This window comes from Gopherus flavomarginatus, chromosome 14 (assembly GCF_025201925.1).
Source record: "Gopherus flavomarginatus isolate rGopFla2 chromosome 14, rGopFla2.mat.asm, whole genome shotgun sequence".
NCBI lineage: Eukaryota > Metazoa > Chordata > Testudines > Testudinidae > Gopherus > Gopherus flavomarginatus.
Window position 1 is genome coordinate 30,605,604 of NC_066630.1, and position 15,872 is coordinate 30,621,475.

The following is a 15,872-nucleotide window of genomic DNA, read 5'->3' on the forward strand; positions in this document are numbered from 1 at the left end:
CTTAGAAGTGACATCTTAACAGATGTGCAAAATATTGCTCTACCTCTATAAAATGAAGCCTCATTATAAATATCTTGACTCCCCGCCCCCAAGTCAAATTTATATTTGTTGATTTATGTTAGTTTTAGTTTGTGAATTTTTTTCACGTTTATTATCTGTCTGCTACACAGCATGGGTTCAAATGACCTTCCTGTTTTCTTTTCTCTATGGCTGAAAGATGACAAAGAGTTTCTCATGTTAATGTCCTGATTGATTTTTAAGTGCACTTCAGTTGAAATGATTAAAGGAAAATCCTGAGAAAATGAAGTCAAAGGATGGAAGGTAACCATGGAAGAAATTAGCATGCTGTTACTAAAAAAATGAAGAAAGATCACTGGAAAAAGAGAACAACTACAAAATGCTTTCTAGTATAAGGTTATTACTGTCACTAAGCATTTAAAAAGAATGCCATGAAAGTAGATCTTCAAAATATCCAGAGAACCTTTTTAATCACACAGATGCATTCAGGAGGATTTCCAAGATTTCTTTTAAGAAAACTCATTTAATCTATATTTGTTCTCTATGTACTTTGCAGAGGCCCTGTTACATTTTAATAAAGCAGCAAGGTAGGAAATCTAATAGTTAGTTTAGCACTTTCCAAGTGATGTTAACACTAACAATGCTTTATTACCACACTAAATACAAATGCTAATGATGTGGTGTCAGAAAAATACATCAGACTGACAACTCAGCCAATCCAGATAGATATCTGACAGTCAAATCTACGATCAAAAGGTCAAATGCAAGGAAAATATTACTAGAATAAACAAAATATAGATGGTGTCCTTGCAATTAACTCAGTCACTGTTAATGAATGATGATTTATACCAATCAGGCTACATTTATCATTTACTATTCATGCCACAGTCGAAATGCCCATTCATGGCAGAACAACACAGGGTCAAAAGGTAAAAAAATTCTACTTGTCATATTGTGAGCAGGCTGAATGAGAACTTTGCCACTGAGTTTCTGTTGGTTTTACTTTTTTTTGTTTTTAATCATGGGGAAGTTTAAACAAAAATACAATTGTCCCCATCATTCCAAGAAGACTTGTGCAAAAAGCTGGACCTTGCATTCACCCCTACAAATTGCCAACTTTGACTCATTCTGCTTTTCTGGTGGTAATTAGATGCAAAGCAAAGATCCTCAACATCATTTTATGCTGGTGTAAAACTGGGAAAACACAGCGATGAATTAAAACACATAAAATGCATCATGAAGCAGTAGGTATAAAGTTAGTTAGCTTTGAAAAGGTCAAATTCTTACCTGAGATGTATCTGTCATGTGCTAAAGAGATAAGAGGAACAATCGCTTTCCCTACATAAAGACCTTCTTCTGTTTCACCATCATCAAACACATAAAAAGTCAAAGATTCCGATTTTAAATACTGGTCTAAATCTGTATTCATTGGCACTGGAAAACACATGTGGTCGTCAAATTGAGGGCTGTTGCTGCTATGAATGATGGGAGTATCATGGTCTGCAAAATCAAAGAACTTGTAGACAACATAAGGATTTGGCTGAAGGTGTTTTTTTCGGGACTTGAGATTACTACAACATTTTATTGTAATATGAAGCTCATTTAAGTCGCCATCTGCTGAAGTGCTGACTTGGGCAGTTCTGTGTATCGGTTGCTTTAACTGAAAAAAGCACGTTAATTAAAACCCGTTAGAATTCTTATCCTGGTGCAGAAGAGCAATATAAAAAGCAAAAACAGCTGCCTGCTTAAATAACAACCAAACTACTGTTTAACTAATTTAGTGTGTCAAAACTTTACTTGAACAATAAATTTCAGTAACTCTGGTTATAAGCACTGGGGAAGAAGAGATTAATCCTTTCATATCTACTACTTATTTATTTTCTTCTTGTAAAATGTTATGATCCATGTGCCAGAGCTGAGCAAATAGTGGATTTTTCAGTTCGCTGACAATTCCAAAAAATTGAAAAAAAGTTTCATTTTGAGTTAAACCAAAACAAATTCTTTTGAAATTTTCACTGAAATGAAAAAAGTCAGAATAAAATTTTAGTGGGGTTGAATGAAATGTTTTGTTCAACCAAACTGAAAATTTTTTGTTTTGATTTAGGGCATTTTTAAGCAAAAGAAAAAGGGGACTACATTCACAAGATGGCTAGAGAAGAATGTGGCAGCAGCATTCTTCTTATGTTGTGGGAGATACAGATTCAGTTCCCCGTCTGCCTGATGTGGAGCAGGGATTTGAACTTAGGTCGTCCACAGTGTCGCAGAGTGCCCTATGAATTAGGGAATCGGGGATTCTAGTACGGATACTTCTCAATCTTGCTGTTGAAACTCTTCCACTTTTTATAAATAATTAATAGTTATTTTAGCAGGGACTTCAATTAGGTCTCCTACGTCCTAGGAGAGCGCCCAAGTCATTCTCACTCTCTTTTTTTGGTCCAATGACTATTCATTAATTATTCATAGTGCCAACTCACAGTCATCCTACCTAAGTGCCTTAATCACTGGGCCAAAAGTTAGAAGGAGGCTGCCTTCTCCTAAAGCTCTCTTGTGACTCCAACCCAAAAAACATTCAGCCAAAAAAAAAACAACTTCAATTTTGGGGGAAACTGTTCTCCAAACTTTATATAAAATTGGGAATAGTTCAAAAAATTCACAGAGCTCTAACTCAGTCAGTCTAAAAGACTGTTGTCGTTGTTCTATAGGCAATCAAATGAACTATAGTATAAAATTATATTTGTATTTTTAACCCTAAAAGATGAAAAAGTCAAGCATCTCATCCTTGACTTATTCCTATCTCTATTCATTGTCCAGATATAATTTCTATAATTATAACCTCATTTGTACATACCTTTTTCAATAATTTAAAATTAATTATCCAAATTAATTGCTATTGTGTCTCTAGAGTTACACCACGGATTTATTTGTCCCAGTTATTTCCCACCCCATGATCCAAAGCCTTTATTTAAAAAAATCAGCATATAAAGATCAATAATAAAATGTTCTGAACTGATATTGGTACAATAGTACTGTAAAGCCAATGGAATTTTCTTAATTTATTACATACAATCTTCAACACCTTGCATATTCTGCGGGGAGGTGGACATAAATTTTGCACAAGACCTCTATTTTCCACGGCACCCTTGTACACTAAGAATTTCACAGCAGCTTCAATTGTAATTTTAATATTGATATTTTAAAATTAAATATAAAAATGAGTAATCCAATGGAGCTCAGTATCTCCCATTTTATTTATTTTGATATTAAATTAATTATTCCATCTCCACATTTTTAGTTTTTGATATGCCAGAGATACTTGTATGCCAGCACATGACCTCATTGCAGAAGTTGTTGGGGGGAGATGGAAATATTGGTTGAGGTGTGGCTTTTGACATCTGGACAATTTGATTTTGTGGGATAAAGCACATTAGAGTAATCTTTCTCTAAAATGATCAATTTAATGTCACCATAGAACACACAGTTTCAGATTTATCAACTGAGAGAATGGGGCAGTTCACACCTCTCAGAGCTATTGTTTCAGGGTTACTAGACTCAGGGAGTCAATCTGTTTCTAACAGATTGGATTAGGGTCACATTTTCAAGATCACTGTATCTTTGTGACCATAAGGGCTAGGATTTTTTTTTTTAAATAAATGAAAGCTTAGATTATGAAGCACAATACAGTTGTGAAGGTGAGGAATATACTGGGCCTTTCAACATATTATTATTACCTGTGTTCAAATTATAACAGGAAATATTTCTGAAAGCAGCAGAGATTCAGCCAGGTGTGTATAAGGTTTCTTTCTACCCTATTTCCCCATAAAATACAGATTCTAATGCTTATTTTAACAACTGCCAGCAGCCACCAATTAAATGACCACACCACACCTCTAAGTGTTTTTGTGGGGGGGGGGTGGAGGGGTATTGTTGTCTGAGGTCTACAGGTGGGAGGGAGAGGAGAGAGGTCAGAAGCTGCTGCAAAAGGCAGGAATGGGTCAGCGTGGCACTGCTGACTCATTCCCTGGGAATGGAACGGTAGAAAAGGGACAAGCCCAGGTGGGATAAGCCCCTTTCCACAGAGCAGGCGAGGCAGCATCGACCCTCACTCCCTTTAGGTGGCAAATTTGGTCAGGACCTGCTGTGGGCATTGTGCTAGTCACCCCTTTTTAGGTGGCTGGGAAGGAATTTTTTCCTCACCACCAACTTGGCCTAGGTGGAGTGGAGGGTTTTTTTGCCCTCCCTACAGCGTGTTCAGGGAGGGCTTTGTTAATGTGAAGCGAGTTAAATAATAAGTTGTGATATATAGTCTAAGCATGGCGCGGATGTCCAGTGCAGGTACTCCATAGGTAGGGCCCTACCAATTTCACGGCTGTGAAAATAATGAACTCTCATCTCCCCCGTGCTGCTGGGAACCCCCCCAACTGGGAGGCTCCTAGCTGCAAATGCTGGCCGGGCTGGGGAGGCATAAGACTTGTCCTTTCCCTGTATGGCTTCTCTCAGGGAGAGTGGGGGAAATCAGACCCACCTTTGAGTGCCTCCCCCTTCTGCAGGAAGCTCTGGGGCTGGACAACAGCCCCGGAGGTTCCTGCAGCCGGAGGAGGTTTGTGGAGGTGAGTCTGACCTCTCCCTGTTGCAGGGAGTGCCCTAGCCGGGGATTCCTAGCTGCGAGTCCCCACTGGGCTGGGGAGGGACAGGACTTGTCCTTCCCCTGCATGGCTGCTTGGGGGTGGGGGAAAAAATCAGACCCACCAGGTACCTTTTGGGTTGGGACCCTGACAGTTACAACATTGTGTAATTTCAAATGTAAACATCTGAAAAACACAAAATTGACCAATTAAAAAACCCTCTGTTCATGAAAGTGATGAAAATTGACTGTGAATTTGGTAGGGCCCTATCCTTAAGGAAGATATACAATGACTGGATAACTAGCTTAGTAAAAGATTTAAAAAGTAGGTGATGGTTAAAGGAATGGAATAGGGGTGGATTTAGGGCTCCTATGAATGGTCTGGCAGGGAGTCAACCTCCTTTCTTATAGCCCACCTCTACCCTCCTATAAGAGGGGGGTGGATGGTAAGGTACAAGCAATGGGTTGGCTGGTGAGACCTGGACGGAAAAAGACAGGGGGCTGGCGGAAGCCCCCTGGGTAGTTATTGAATGAACATGGGATTACCTGCACTGTACACTTTTATCTGCCGGGTACTCCCAGACATCTAATAATAAAGTTGCGGCCTGATTAAAACCATATCAAGTGTTTCCTGTCCTTCTTTTGGTATAACTGGACAATGAAAAGACTCTTCAATTCTTGTAAACACGAAGCCAGAGTAAGATATTGCAATACTGTTGCTATCATCAACTGCTACTTTATTTTTTAACAACTACAAATTGAAAATGCTTGCACTGATCTAAATTTAAGTTACTGCATCAAATTTCTCAGGTTACACTGATGTAAATCTGGATTAACTCCATTGAGGCCACTCCAGATTTACACTAACAAACTGAAAGCAAAAAGGGGTGACTCACTGTTTCATTTTGTTTAGCTAAATGTTTTTGTTTCCTAAGCCAATGTCAAACATATCTGAACTTCTCTTTTACTCTCTGACTGTTGCTTACTGTTGTTGTGATGCATAAGTAAAGTCATATGTTAAAGCATGTTAATAGACTTCATTAATAGTCTAGACAAAAAGGAAAAAGTAACAGCTCAGTGTAAAAAATATTAGTTTATTGTAGTATATTTTAAGTAACTTTATTGTAAATCTGTGAAACTATTAAAGAAAAGCTATTTGGTAAAATTATTTACTGTACTGTGTTAAATTGTTTTTGCAACATGTCTAACTTATATAAGCAAACATGAAATCCTGTATTTCCACTACAGAATTTCAAATTAACTCCTTTAAATCTGGACTAACTGCAGAATTCTGCAATAGCGCTAATGTATTTTTCATTAACATTTGTAATTTCAAGAGCAAGAAAACAGCCATTTGAGTTTAAAGGATTTGTAAGCATTTTGGAACCAGGCCTTTCTGTATATTCTGTACAACAGTATGCATAACACATAATAAAATAAATAACAATGGGTCCAATCCTGCAAGGTGATAACACACTGAACTCTGCAAGAGGTGATCATCAGCTCTAATTTTTAGTCACTTGGAGTTCATGAGGCTTCTTTATAACTGGAGGAGATGCTAAGCAACTTGTAAGATCTTGGTCAACAATAGAAATATTGACCTTGCTTTGAAAATTAAAAGCAAGTAATGGAGAATTTCTGTACAGTCATGGTGCAGTTTACACTATTCATTTTTATCCATAGCAGTTTGAGATATGAACCCAAATACTCATCTCTAGCCTCCTAGATAGGCTATGATCCTGTATTGCTGAGAAGTCAAATTGGCTGAGAAATTTTGAAATGTTGGTAACATTTTCCATTTAAATGTTTGTTTGATTTAAAAATAATAATCAAATTTTTGGAGAAAAGATGTATTTTGTTTTTTAGACACCTTTCACAGGAAATGATTTTCTTTTTTTTAAAATGAGCTCGTTTTAGTTGAGTTTTTGCTCACTCTTGAAACTTTTTTGACAGGCCACTTTTCTCTCTCTCTCGCATTTTCTCCTGACCGAGAAATATAAAACACAGTCTCAAACTGATTATCCAAACAACAAAAATCTTAAGATTTCTTCTGCTCAAGCATTTCACATGTACTAGAGGGCTGAGTACTGGGCCAGCCTAGAATTCATGGGTATTGCAGTAGAGCAACATGTTGGAAAAATTTGGCATCTCAGAATCAAAAGAGTTAAACAGAATGGTTTACTCATTATTATTATTTCACTACTTTCAGGACAAGAAGTTAGCAACAGCTAGTAGTTTTAGCGACAATTAATGACTGATGGTTAAAACCTATTCTCCCTGACACAACCATATATTATATCATACAACTAGTAAAATAAAAAACTTTTCTGTTCAAGATCCCTTAAAAAGCAATGAAAAGAGTTTATATACACAGCAAAAGCTAACAGTGGAAGGAAGCTATTGAACTGAAAAAAAAAATTTGAACACCTTACTCTGTGTGAATACCAAAAATAAATTAGCTTACCTGTGGGGCTTTTTCATGTTCCTTTAAATTGGATGTTATGTATCCCAGAGCTTTTGACCTCTCTTTGTAGAGTCTGATAGCCTGATCCATAGGAACTCTTAACCTGACCCAGTAATCCACTGTGCCATAGTTTGGGATATGTCCTCCAGTTCCTATAGAATATTTTATTATATATAATACTACATACAAAAAAATTCATTACATAAATATTTCAGTAGCAAATCAAACACTAAAAAGTTAGGAAGTGCCAGAAGTAAAGCCACCTGTGGAAAATTAAATCTACCCTCTTGTGAATATGCATATGGTCTGACAGCACTGCATCAGTAGTCTATAGCAGAACGAGGAACAGAAGCCAGATCTCTTGCAGCCAACTACAGTGCCTAAATGAAGAAGAACATTCTTTTTCTTCTTGTCCATCCTCTGCATTGAATGAGGCACAGGTCTTGTAGAACAAACAGGTGATCACGTGCGTATGCATATAATAGTTTTAGTTATAAGGTGGGTGCACAATTGGTTGACAAACAGTACTCAAAGAGAAGTTATCAGTGGTTCACCATTAAACTGGGAGGAAGGACAAGAACATAAGAATGGCCGTAATAGGTCAGACCAAAGGTCCATTTAGCCCAGAATCCTGTCTACCGAAAGTGGCCAATGCCAGGTGCCCCAGAGAGAGTGAACCTATCAGGCAATGATCAAGTGATCTCTCTCCTGCCATCCATCTCCACCCTCTGACAAACAGAGGCTAGGGACACCATTCCTTACCCATCCTGGCTAATATCCATTAAAGGACTTAACCTCCATGAATTTATCCAGTTCTCTTTTAAACGCTGTTATAGTCCTAGCCTTCACCACTTCCTCAGGTAAGGAGTTCCACAAGTTGACTGTGCGCTGTGTGAAGAACTTCCTTCTATCTAGCAGAGTCCTTCAAGGAATGTCGGAGGCTCCCCCTGGCTCCGGCTCCGCCTTCGCTCATCTCCCGGTGCCTCAGCGCACCGCGTCCAGGAGCGGCCCTAGACAGAGCTAAAGCTGCATAGCTCCTCCCCGCTCAGAGCTGCATAGTAAGGGGGTGGGGCTGCAAGCACCGGTCCTGCTGGATCCTGGCCGCTGCAGTGCTGTCCAGGGCCGCTTGTAGGCTCTGGGAGATGGGGGACGTGGGGGTAAGCGGCATGCTAAGGGGGCCGGAGGGGGTTGGATAAGGGGCAGTCAGGGGACAGGGAGGGGAGGGGGCAGAGGTTGGGGTGCAGTCAGGGGATGGGGAACGGGGGGTTGGATCATGGGCATTCCGGAGGTCTGTCAGGACGGGGCAGGGGTGTGGATAGGGGTCAGGGCAGTCAGGGGACAGGGAGCAGGCGGAGTTCATGGGGGGTGGGGTCCCAGGGTGGCGGTTCAGAGGGTCTTGGGGGGCAGTCAGGGGACAAGGAGCAGGATGGGTCGGGGATTCTCGGGGAGGGCAGTCAGGGGCAGGAAGTGGTTGGGGGTCAGATAGGGGGCAGGGCCAGGCTGTTTGGGGAGGCACAGCCTTCCCCACCCTAAAGCTCTTTCAGCAGTTTGAGGCTTGCAGACAGCTATTTAACACAAAGAGCCAAGTTGCTATCTGTTCCCTAGGGCTACCATCCATTTCACTTCTCAAATACCAAATTATAGTCTACATTTAATTTCAGTGCCATAGGGAGATTCATGTCAGAGGAGGGTAGCTTCATTTAAAATTAGCCACTTTAGATTAACAGTGATAAAACCAAGAGAGCCATGGGGGAGGGATCACATGAGAAGAGCAATATACTACACCACATACCTCCTTCCCAACTCGACCAAGGGAGACTCCCCCACCCCATCCCCTGCATTCCCTGAGGCTCCAGAGGGGTTAATTCAGTGGTTCTCAAACTTTTGTATTGGTGACCCCTTTCACTAGCAAGCCTCTGAGTGTGACCCCTCCTTATACATTAAAAACACCTTTTTTATATATTTAACATTATTATAAATGCTGGAGGCAAAGCAGGGTTTGAGGTGGAGGCTGACAGCTTGCAACCCCCAGTAATAACCTCGTGACACCCTGAGGGGTCCCGACCCCCCGTTTCAGACCCCCTGGGTTAATTTAATTTTAGCACCCTGTGTCCATTCACATGCATGTGCTATTTTGAGCATTTCAGTTTTCACAACATAGGCTCATCCCAGATTCTGGAACAAGCTCAAATGCTCAGTTCGTGGAGTATGTACATAAGCTATGCTAAAGACAAACCCACAGTAACTGTCTCCAGTTTGTGAGGGACCCCATGGAACCAGCCTCTAGGAAACAGATAAATTCATGGAGGTTAAGTCCATTAGTGGCTATTAGTCATTATAGGTAAGGAATGGTGTCCCTAGCCTCTGTTTGTCTGAGGGTGGAGATGGATGATCATTAGCTGTTAGGTTCACCCCCTCTGGGGCACCTGGCATTGGCCACTGTCGGTAGACAGGATACTGGGCTGGATGGACCTTTGGTCTGACCCAGTATGGCTACTCTTATGTTACGTTCTAACCTAAATGAACCCAAAGTTATGGAGACAGATACGAGTCAAGGAAGCCAGAGTATCAGAAACCTGGAAAAATCTCTGACTGAATGGGCTCAGGTGTTTGGTCACAGCTGAGGTGGTTCAAAATTTTTTTTGGATTTTTTTTAAGCAGAATTTTTTTTTTGTTTCTTTAAAACAATCAAACACAGCAAGCAACAAATATTTGGCCACACACTTCTGAAACCCCAAACCATGTTCAGGTTTTGGCAGACTAATTTCAGCTTTTCAATTAAAAAAAACCACACAACAAATTTTGAAGGAAAGCAGACATTCTCTGTGATTTTTTTGTTTTTCAAAAATCCCTAGTTTTCGATCCAAAAAAAGTTTTGATGGAAAATATTTGTCCAACGCTTTTTATGAGTTTTAGTGCCTTTTAGCACTAGCTGATGCTGAGAACCAGTGATACCTTGTAAAGGTGACTTGAAAAGTTTTCTTAAAACTGGGTTTGTGCCGAGACGTGGAAGGTTTTTAAATGTTTATTTTTCCCAGGGCTGATGGGGTGGGGTGGGGTGGAGGGGGAGTGGGACAATTTGCGCCGGGCCCCGCAGGGGCCCCCATGAGAATATAGTATTCTGTAATATTCAACTTTTTTTTATGGAAGGGGCCCCTGAAATTGCTTTGCCCCAGGCCCCCTGAATCCTCTGGGCGGCCCTGGGAAAAATCAAATGCACAACTGCAAAATGGGGGAATAACTGGCTAGATGCTAGTACTGCAAAAAAGGAGCTGTGGATCACAAATCGAATATGAGCCAACAGTGTGATGCAGTTGTGAAAACAGGTAATATTCTGGGGTGTATTAAAAGGAATGTTGCATCTAAGACACAGAAAATAATTGTTCTGCTTTATTCAGCACTGATGAGGCTGGAGAATCGTGTCCAGTTTTCGGTGCCACACTTTAAGAAAGATGTGGACAAGAGAGCAACAAAAATGATAAAATGTTTAGAAAACCTGACTTATCAGAAAAGGTCTGGGCATGTTTAGTCTTGAAAAATGAACACTGAGGAGAGATTTAATAACAGTATTCTAGAATGTTAAGGATGTTTTGAAGAGAATGGTGATCAATTGTTCTCCATGTTTGCCGAAAACAGGACTAATAATAATCAGCTTAATCTGTAGCAAGGGAAATTTATTAGGAAAGACTTTCTAACTACAAGAATAGTTATGTGCTGGAAGAAATTACCAATGGAGATTGTGGAATCCCTGTCATTGAAGTTTTTTTAAGACTGGTTTAGACAAAACACGTGTCAGGGATGGTCGAGGTATATTTGGTCCTGCCTCAGTGCAGAGAAATGAATTAGATGACCTCTCAAGGACTCTTCCAGCTCTACATTTCTATGATTTTATATAATTAAAAACTGTATTCAACAACAGTAAAAAACCCAGAAGCAGAAAAAAAGCATGGAACAGTTAAAGTATGGCAAAATTATAAGCAATTGAAAACACATAATGGAAAGTTAAACCAAATTGCTGGTTTAATTTATCCACATTGTCTCTAGTATATGTCATAGACAGACACCATTACATTGTTATCGCTGCTATACACATCCTGAATGTTCATTCCATTATAGGCAATTTGTTCCTGTCAGGGCCTGCCCACAACTGCTAACTGATCAATGTGAAACGTACATTCACATCCCAGAGCAGAATTTGGCCTTGTGAATACAATTTCTTTTTTTTAAGTTGTAAAACATTAATTCAGTGCTGTACAAATATGTACTGTTATAACTGTCATTTAAAATATCACACATATTACACTTTGAAATGTTACTTACCAACTAAAATTGCTGTACTATAGATCCTGCCATTATTTTCCAAGATTTCATGGAATCTCAGCTGACATGCTGCAGCTGTTTCATAATCCGTACCTAAGGCACGATGAACTTCAAGAGTAATAGTGCTTTTCTGTATGTATTGCAAAAAGAAGTCATCAACGCGCACAAGATACTGTGAAGTGAAGTTATAGGATGGATTAAGACCACGAACTACTGGGGTTGTCTGTAGTTCAAAGTCATAGAATGCATAGGTACAGAAAGTTACAGGTTCCTGGTCACCAAAAGCATGCACAGCTTCTGTAGAAAATATCACTTTGCTGATGTGAATTTCAAATAGGTTTTCTCCTCTTTCTAAGTGGACAGTTTCATCAAATTCATCTACTGGATCCTCTGGCAGGATTTCTGGTCTGAATTTGTACTGTTTGGTACCATAGGCAATATCCTTTAGTTGAGCTACAACAAACAACATGAAATTGAACTAAACATGAAAATCTTTTTCTTGTCATCAACAAATGCTGCAACAGAACTCGATTAAATGACTGAATACAGAGAAAATAAAGGGTAATTCAATAAAGTTAAAAAATGTCATTTTTTTTCAAACATTTCAGTGCTCCTAATCTGTATAATTGCTTCTAGGTATCAGATGATTCACAAGTTTTATATATGGGGCCTGGTGCTCATATAAGTCACTCTCGTATAAATCAGGAATAACTCCATTGACGTCAATGTAGATACACTGGTTTTACACCACAGTTTCAGCGCACTGGAGTTAATAATCGATTGCAAGGCAATTATGAGAAAAAAGCCTTAAAATGAAACTTTTTTTTTTTTTTTTTTTAAAGGGAGCATGGGTTCAAAAGCATACCAGAGATTTAAGCTACATATTTTTGCAGAGCTGATCGAGGATTAATGACAGAGTTCCTTATGGAATGCACTGGGTATAAATACCTCCCCCTGATGCATATAGTGGGTCAACCCCTCCACCCTACTGGTCTGCCATCTTGCTGTTCCCACCTTGGCTCTGTTCAGGTAAGTCCATCTCCCTTTCTCCTGCCTTCTAATCAAATACATTTGGGACCTGTAAAAGAGCCCCAACTCCTTTTTCTTACTGACCAAAGACCCACTGCATTCAAGGTGTGATAAATTTTTGCAGTTGAAGTATACAAATAAGTAAGTATACAAAATAAGTTTTATTTTTCAGGGAAAAAAAATAAAACCAGGGCCCAAGCCACCATAATATTCTTCAGTTCATAGGATACACTTTTATAGTACATAAAAAGAATCGAGCCATTATTAAAATTCTTATTGCATTAGTCCTTGTTAGCTATTGCTTGTTTATTTTTACATATAAAATCATATTTTAAATGAAAAAGAAAAACAAAGCTGGCTTGATTCAATTGTGCAATAATTTGCGAATTAATGGAAAAAATGAGTTTTGAAGAATTAAAAGAAGGTTCAATATTAGGAAATAACAGCCATTTCAAATGTAAACTTGAAAATAGAAAAATGAAAAAACAACTGGGCCTAATTTAATATTTTAACAATAAGATAATGCTTGTTTGGAGTATTACTGTTTCTAATGTAAGATAAACCAGAGATGTTAAAAATTATTTATGTACAGTAGAATCTCCAAGTTACAAACATCAAAGTTATGAACTGACCAGTTAACCACACACCTCATTTGAAACTGGAGGTATACAATCATGCAGCAGCAGAGGAGACTAAAAAAAACAAACAAACAAAAAAAACCCAAATACAGTAGAGTATTGTGCTAAATGTAAACCACTAAAAAAAAAAAAAGAAAGGGGGGAACAGCAGCATTTTTGTTCTACATAACACAGTAAAATTTCTAAGCTGTATTAAGTTAATATTCAGTTGTAAACTTTTGAAAATACGGTACGAACATTTTGAACAACCTCCATTCCCAAGGTGTTTGTAACTCTGCAGTTCTACTGTACAACATTTTCTCATACCTGAGACCTCTCTTTTGAGGCAAACGTGAACTGGTTGCTCTGAAAACCTTTCCAATTTTGCCTTTATGCATAAAGTGACATCAACATTTGCAGTGTAACACTATATTTTTGGTGGTGAATACTATAGTTACAATAAATGTTTAAATCCTAATAATTTTTGGCAGATTAGGTATATTAAATAGGATCAAAAACTGGATTAAAAATTTACCTTCTAATTTTCGGATGCGTGCAGCCCTAATGTCAAGAAGATGGACATACTGTTCAAGTTTTAACTCATAATCTTTCTGTAAACCCTCCATCTTCTGCGTCACTGCTTCAACTTCAGTCTGAAAGAATATTAGTAAAGATAGTATATTCTGATAATTTATCATATTTAGGGAAAAAGGTGCCATTTCCTTTTTTTAGCTGAGTTAAACAATATAATATTATTAACAGAAATATTCTAAATTATGTACAAGGACAGATGTCAACTGATGAAATTGAAGAATTAATTTTGGGGAAAACTGGACAGCTCAGGGGACTAATAATGGAATATAGATTAGGTGAATTAATATAAAATAATTTCTTTTAAAAATCAACATTTATTGTTCCAAGTAGCTGCAATAAGAATAGTATCTCCCTATTGTTTAGGAGAGCAGAGATTGTGGTACTGTAGTGACTAAAGACTGGCAAATATTGACTTTTTAAGTGCACTCATTCTAAGGCTTCTAGCTAACCTCTAGTCAGCCCAGACTGGTAAAGCTGTGACCACTTTTGTACACATTATGTCACAGTTTTAGAGTGGTCACCATTTCTTTGGCACACACCATGGAGTTTCAACAACAACTAATAGAAAAAAAATTATTTAAATTCAAGATTGAATTCATATTTTGAGACTATGCAAAAATAGCAACCATTTCCAATTAATTAACACAACAATCTATTCTAATTCCAATAGAAATAGACTCAGGCCTTGTCTACATCATGGGGTAATGCATCCTATGGGGGTTGATTTCTAAAGCGCAAATATGTTGTGTATTAAATGGTTTGTGTGAACCCTGATGGTGTGCTCTACAGGTTTCCTAATTTGCTTTAACACTGCTCTGTGTAGTCAAGCCTCATTAACAATAGTGATTAGCTATTCTTCAGTTTAATGCTCTAATGTATTTCAAATTTAGATGGGTTCAGAATGACATCCATTATGTGAACAAGGTGTGCAGTTCCAGAAATGAGTTTGTCAGAGGAGGAGTGAACAGAGTAGCTGACTGGGCCAGAAGCTTTGCTTTGCCTGTACACTTCAAATCAGAACTCACATATGGCTGCAAAAAGGCTTGTATTCAAGGAATGAGCTAGCAGAGGCAGTTTACAAACATGTGGATCCTGTGGACTGAACCGAACATTGTAGATGCAAACAGGCTACGCTGTCCCTAGCTATGGAACATGGATTTCATCCACTCCCACCCTCCTGAATTTCACCCTTATAGCCAATATTTATCACAATGGGAAATCTCCTGATGACCTCAAATATATCAATATTTAGTTCTTCATGCTGAAAACTTCCTGAATTCACAAGTCTTAACCATTAATTCAAATTTCTTGATAGTGAAAAAAGTTAAGGTGCTGCTAATATTAGTATTTTGTTACAGTTATTTTCCACGTCGAACAGTTTAGTACCTGATAATCTTTGTTAATTTTATGCTGCACAATTAACATATTCCGTGTCTTTTCAAGTTCTTGCACTGTTTCTGCATGTGTTGCTTGAAGATCCCGCATGGCGTATTCCGTGTCTTTATGGATGTCATCTTCTATTTTCTCTAAAAAGGTAAGGTCCCCATTTTTCTGCTGTTTGCGAACCTACAAGAAAAAGTTTGTTTGTTTTATTACTGGAGAACAATTTTGCAGTACAATTAGGTGTTTGCTTGCATGTTTTAATCTACCATGAACAAGACACTAAAACACAGAAAGAACAGGAGTACTTGTGGCACCTTAGGGACTAACAAATTTATTTGAGCATAAGCTTTCGTGGGCTAGAACCCACTTCATCGGATGGATACAGTGGAAAATACAGTAGAAAAATATACATATATACACACACTTATATATGAAACAATGGGTGTTACCATAAACACTCTAAGAAGAGTGATCAGTTAAGGTGAGCTATTACCAGCAGGAGAGAAAAAAACTTTTTGTAGTGGTAATCAATACAGTCCATTTGCAGCAGTTGACAAGAAGTTGTGAGAAACAGTGTGTGTGTGTCGGGGGGGGGAAATAAACATGGGGAAATAGTTTTACTTTGTATAATGACCCATCCACTCCCAGTCTTTATTTAAGCCTAATTTAATGGTGTCCATTTTGCAAATTAATTCCAATTCAGCAGTCTCTCGTTGGAGTCTGTTTGTTTTTGAAGTTTTTTTTGTTGTAATATTGTGACATTTAGGTCTGTAATCGAGTGACCATGGAGACTGAAGTGTTCTCCGACTGGTTTTTGAATGTCATA

At 38.5% G+C, this 15,872-nt stretch overlaps 1 protein-coding gene across 9 annotated transcripts in view; it reads right to left on the reverse strand.

Annotated features, from left to right (window-relative positions):
• The window catches only part of RPGRIP1L (RPGRIP1 like), a 119,280-nt gene that overhangs the window by 54,285 nt on the left and 49,123 nt on the right, over positions 1-15,872 (reverse strand). For all 9 annotated transcript variants that reach the window (XM_050922519.1, XM_050922517.1, XM_050922523.1 and 6 more), the window contains 5 exons: positions 15,050-15,229; positions 13,605-13,722; positions 11,424-11,876; positions 7,104-7,255; positions 1,306-1,678 (listed from right to left, as the gene is read on the reverse strand). In XM_050922519.1, the coding sequence (XP_050778476.1) occupies positions 1,306-1,678; positions 7,104-7,255; positions 11,424-11,876; positions 13,605-13,722; positions 15,050-15,229 (1,276 nt within the window). The remainder of the gene's footprint in view (positions 1-1,305; positions 1,679-7,103; positions 7,256-11,423; positions 11,877-13,604; positions 13,723-15,049; positions 15,230-15,872) is intronic.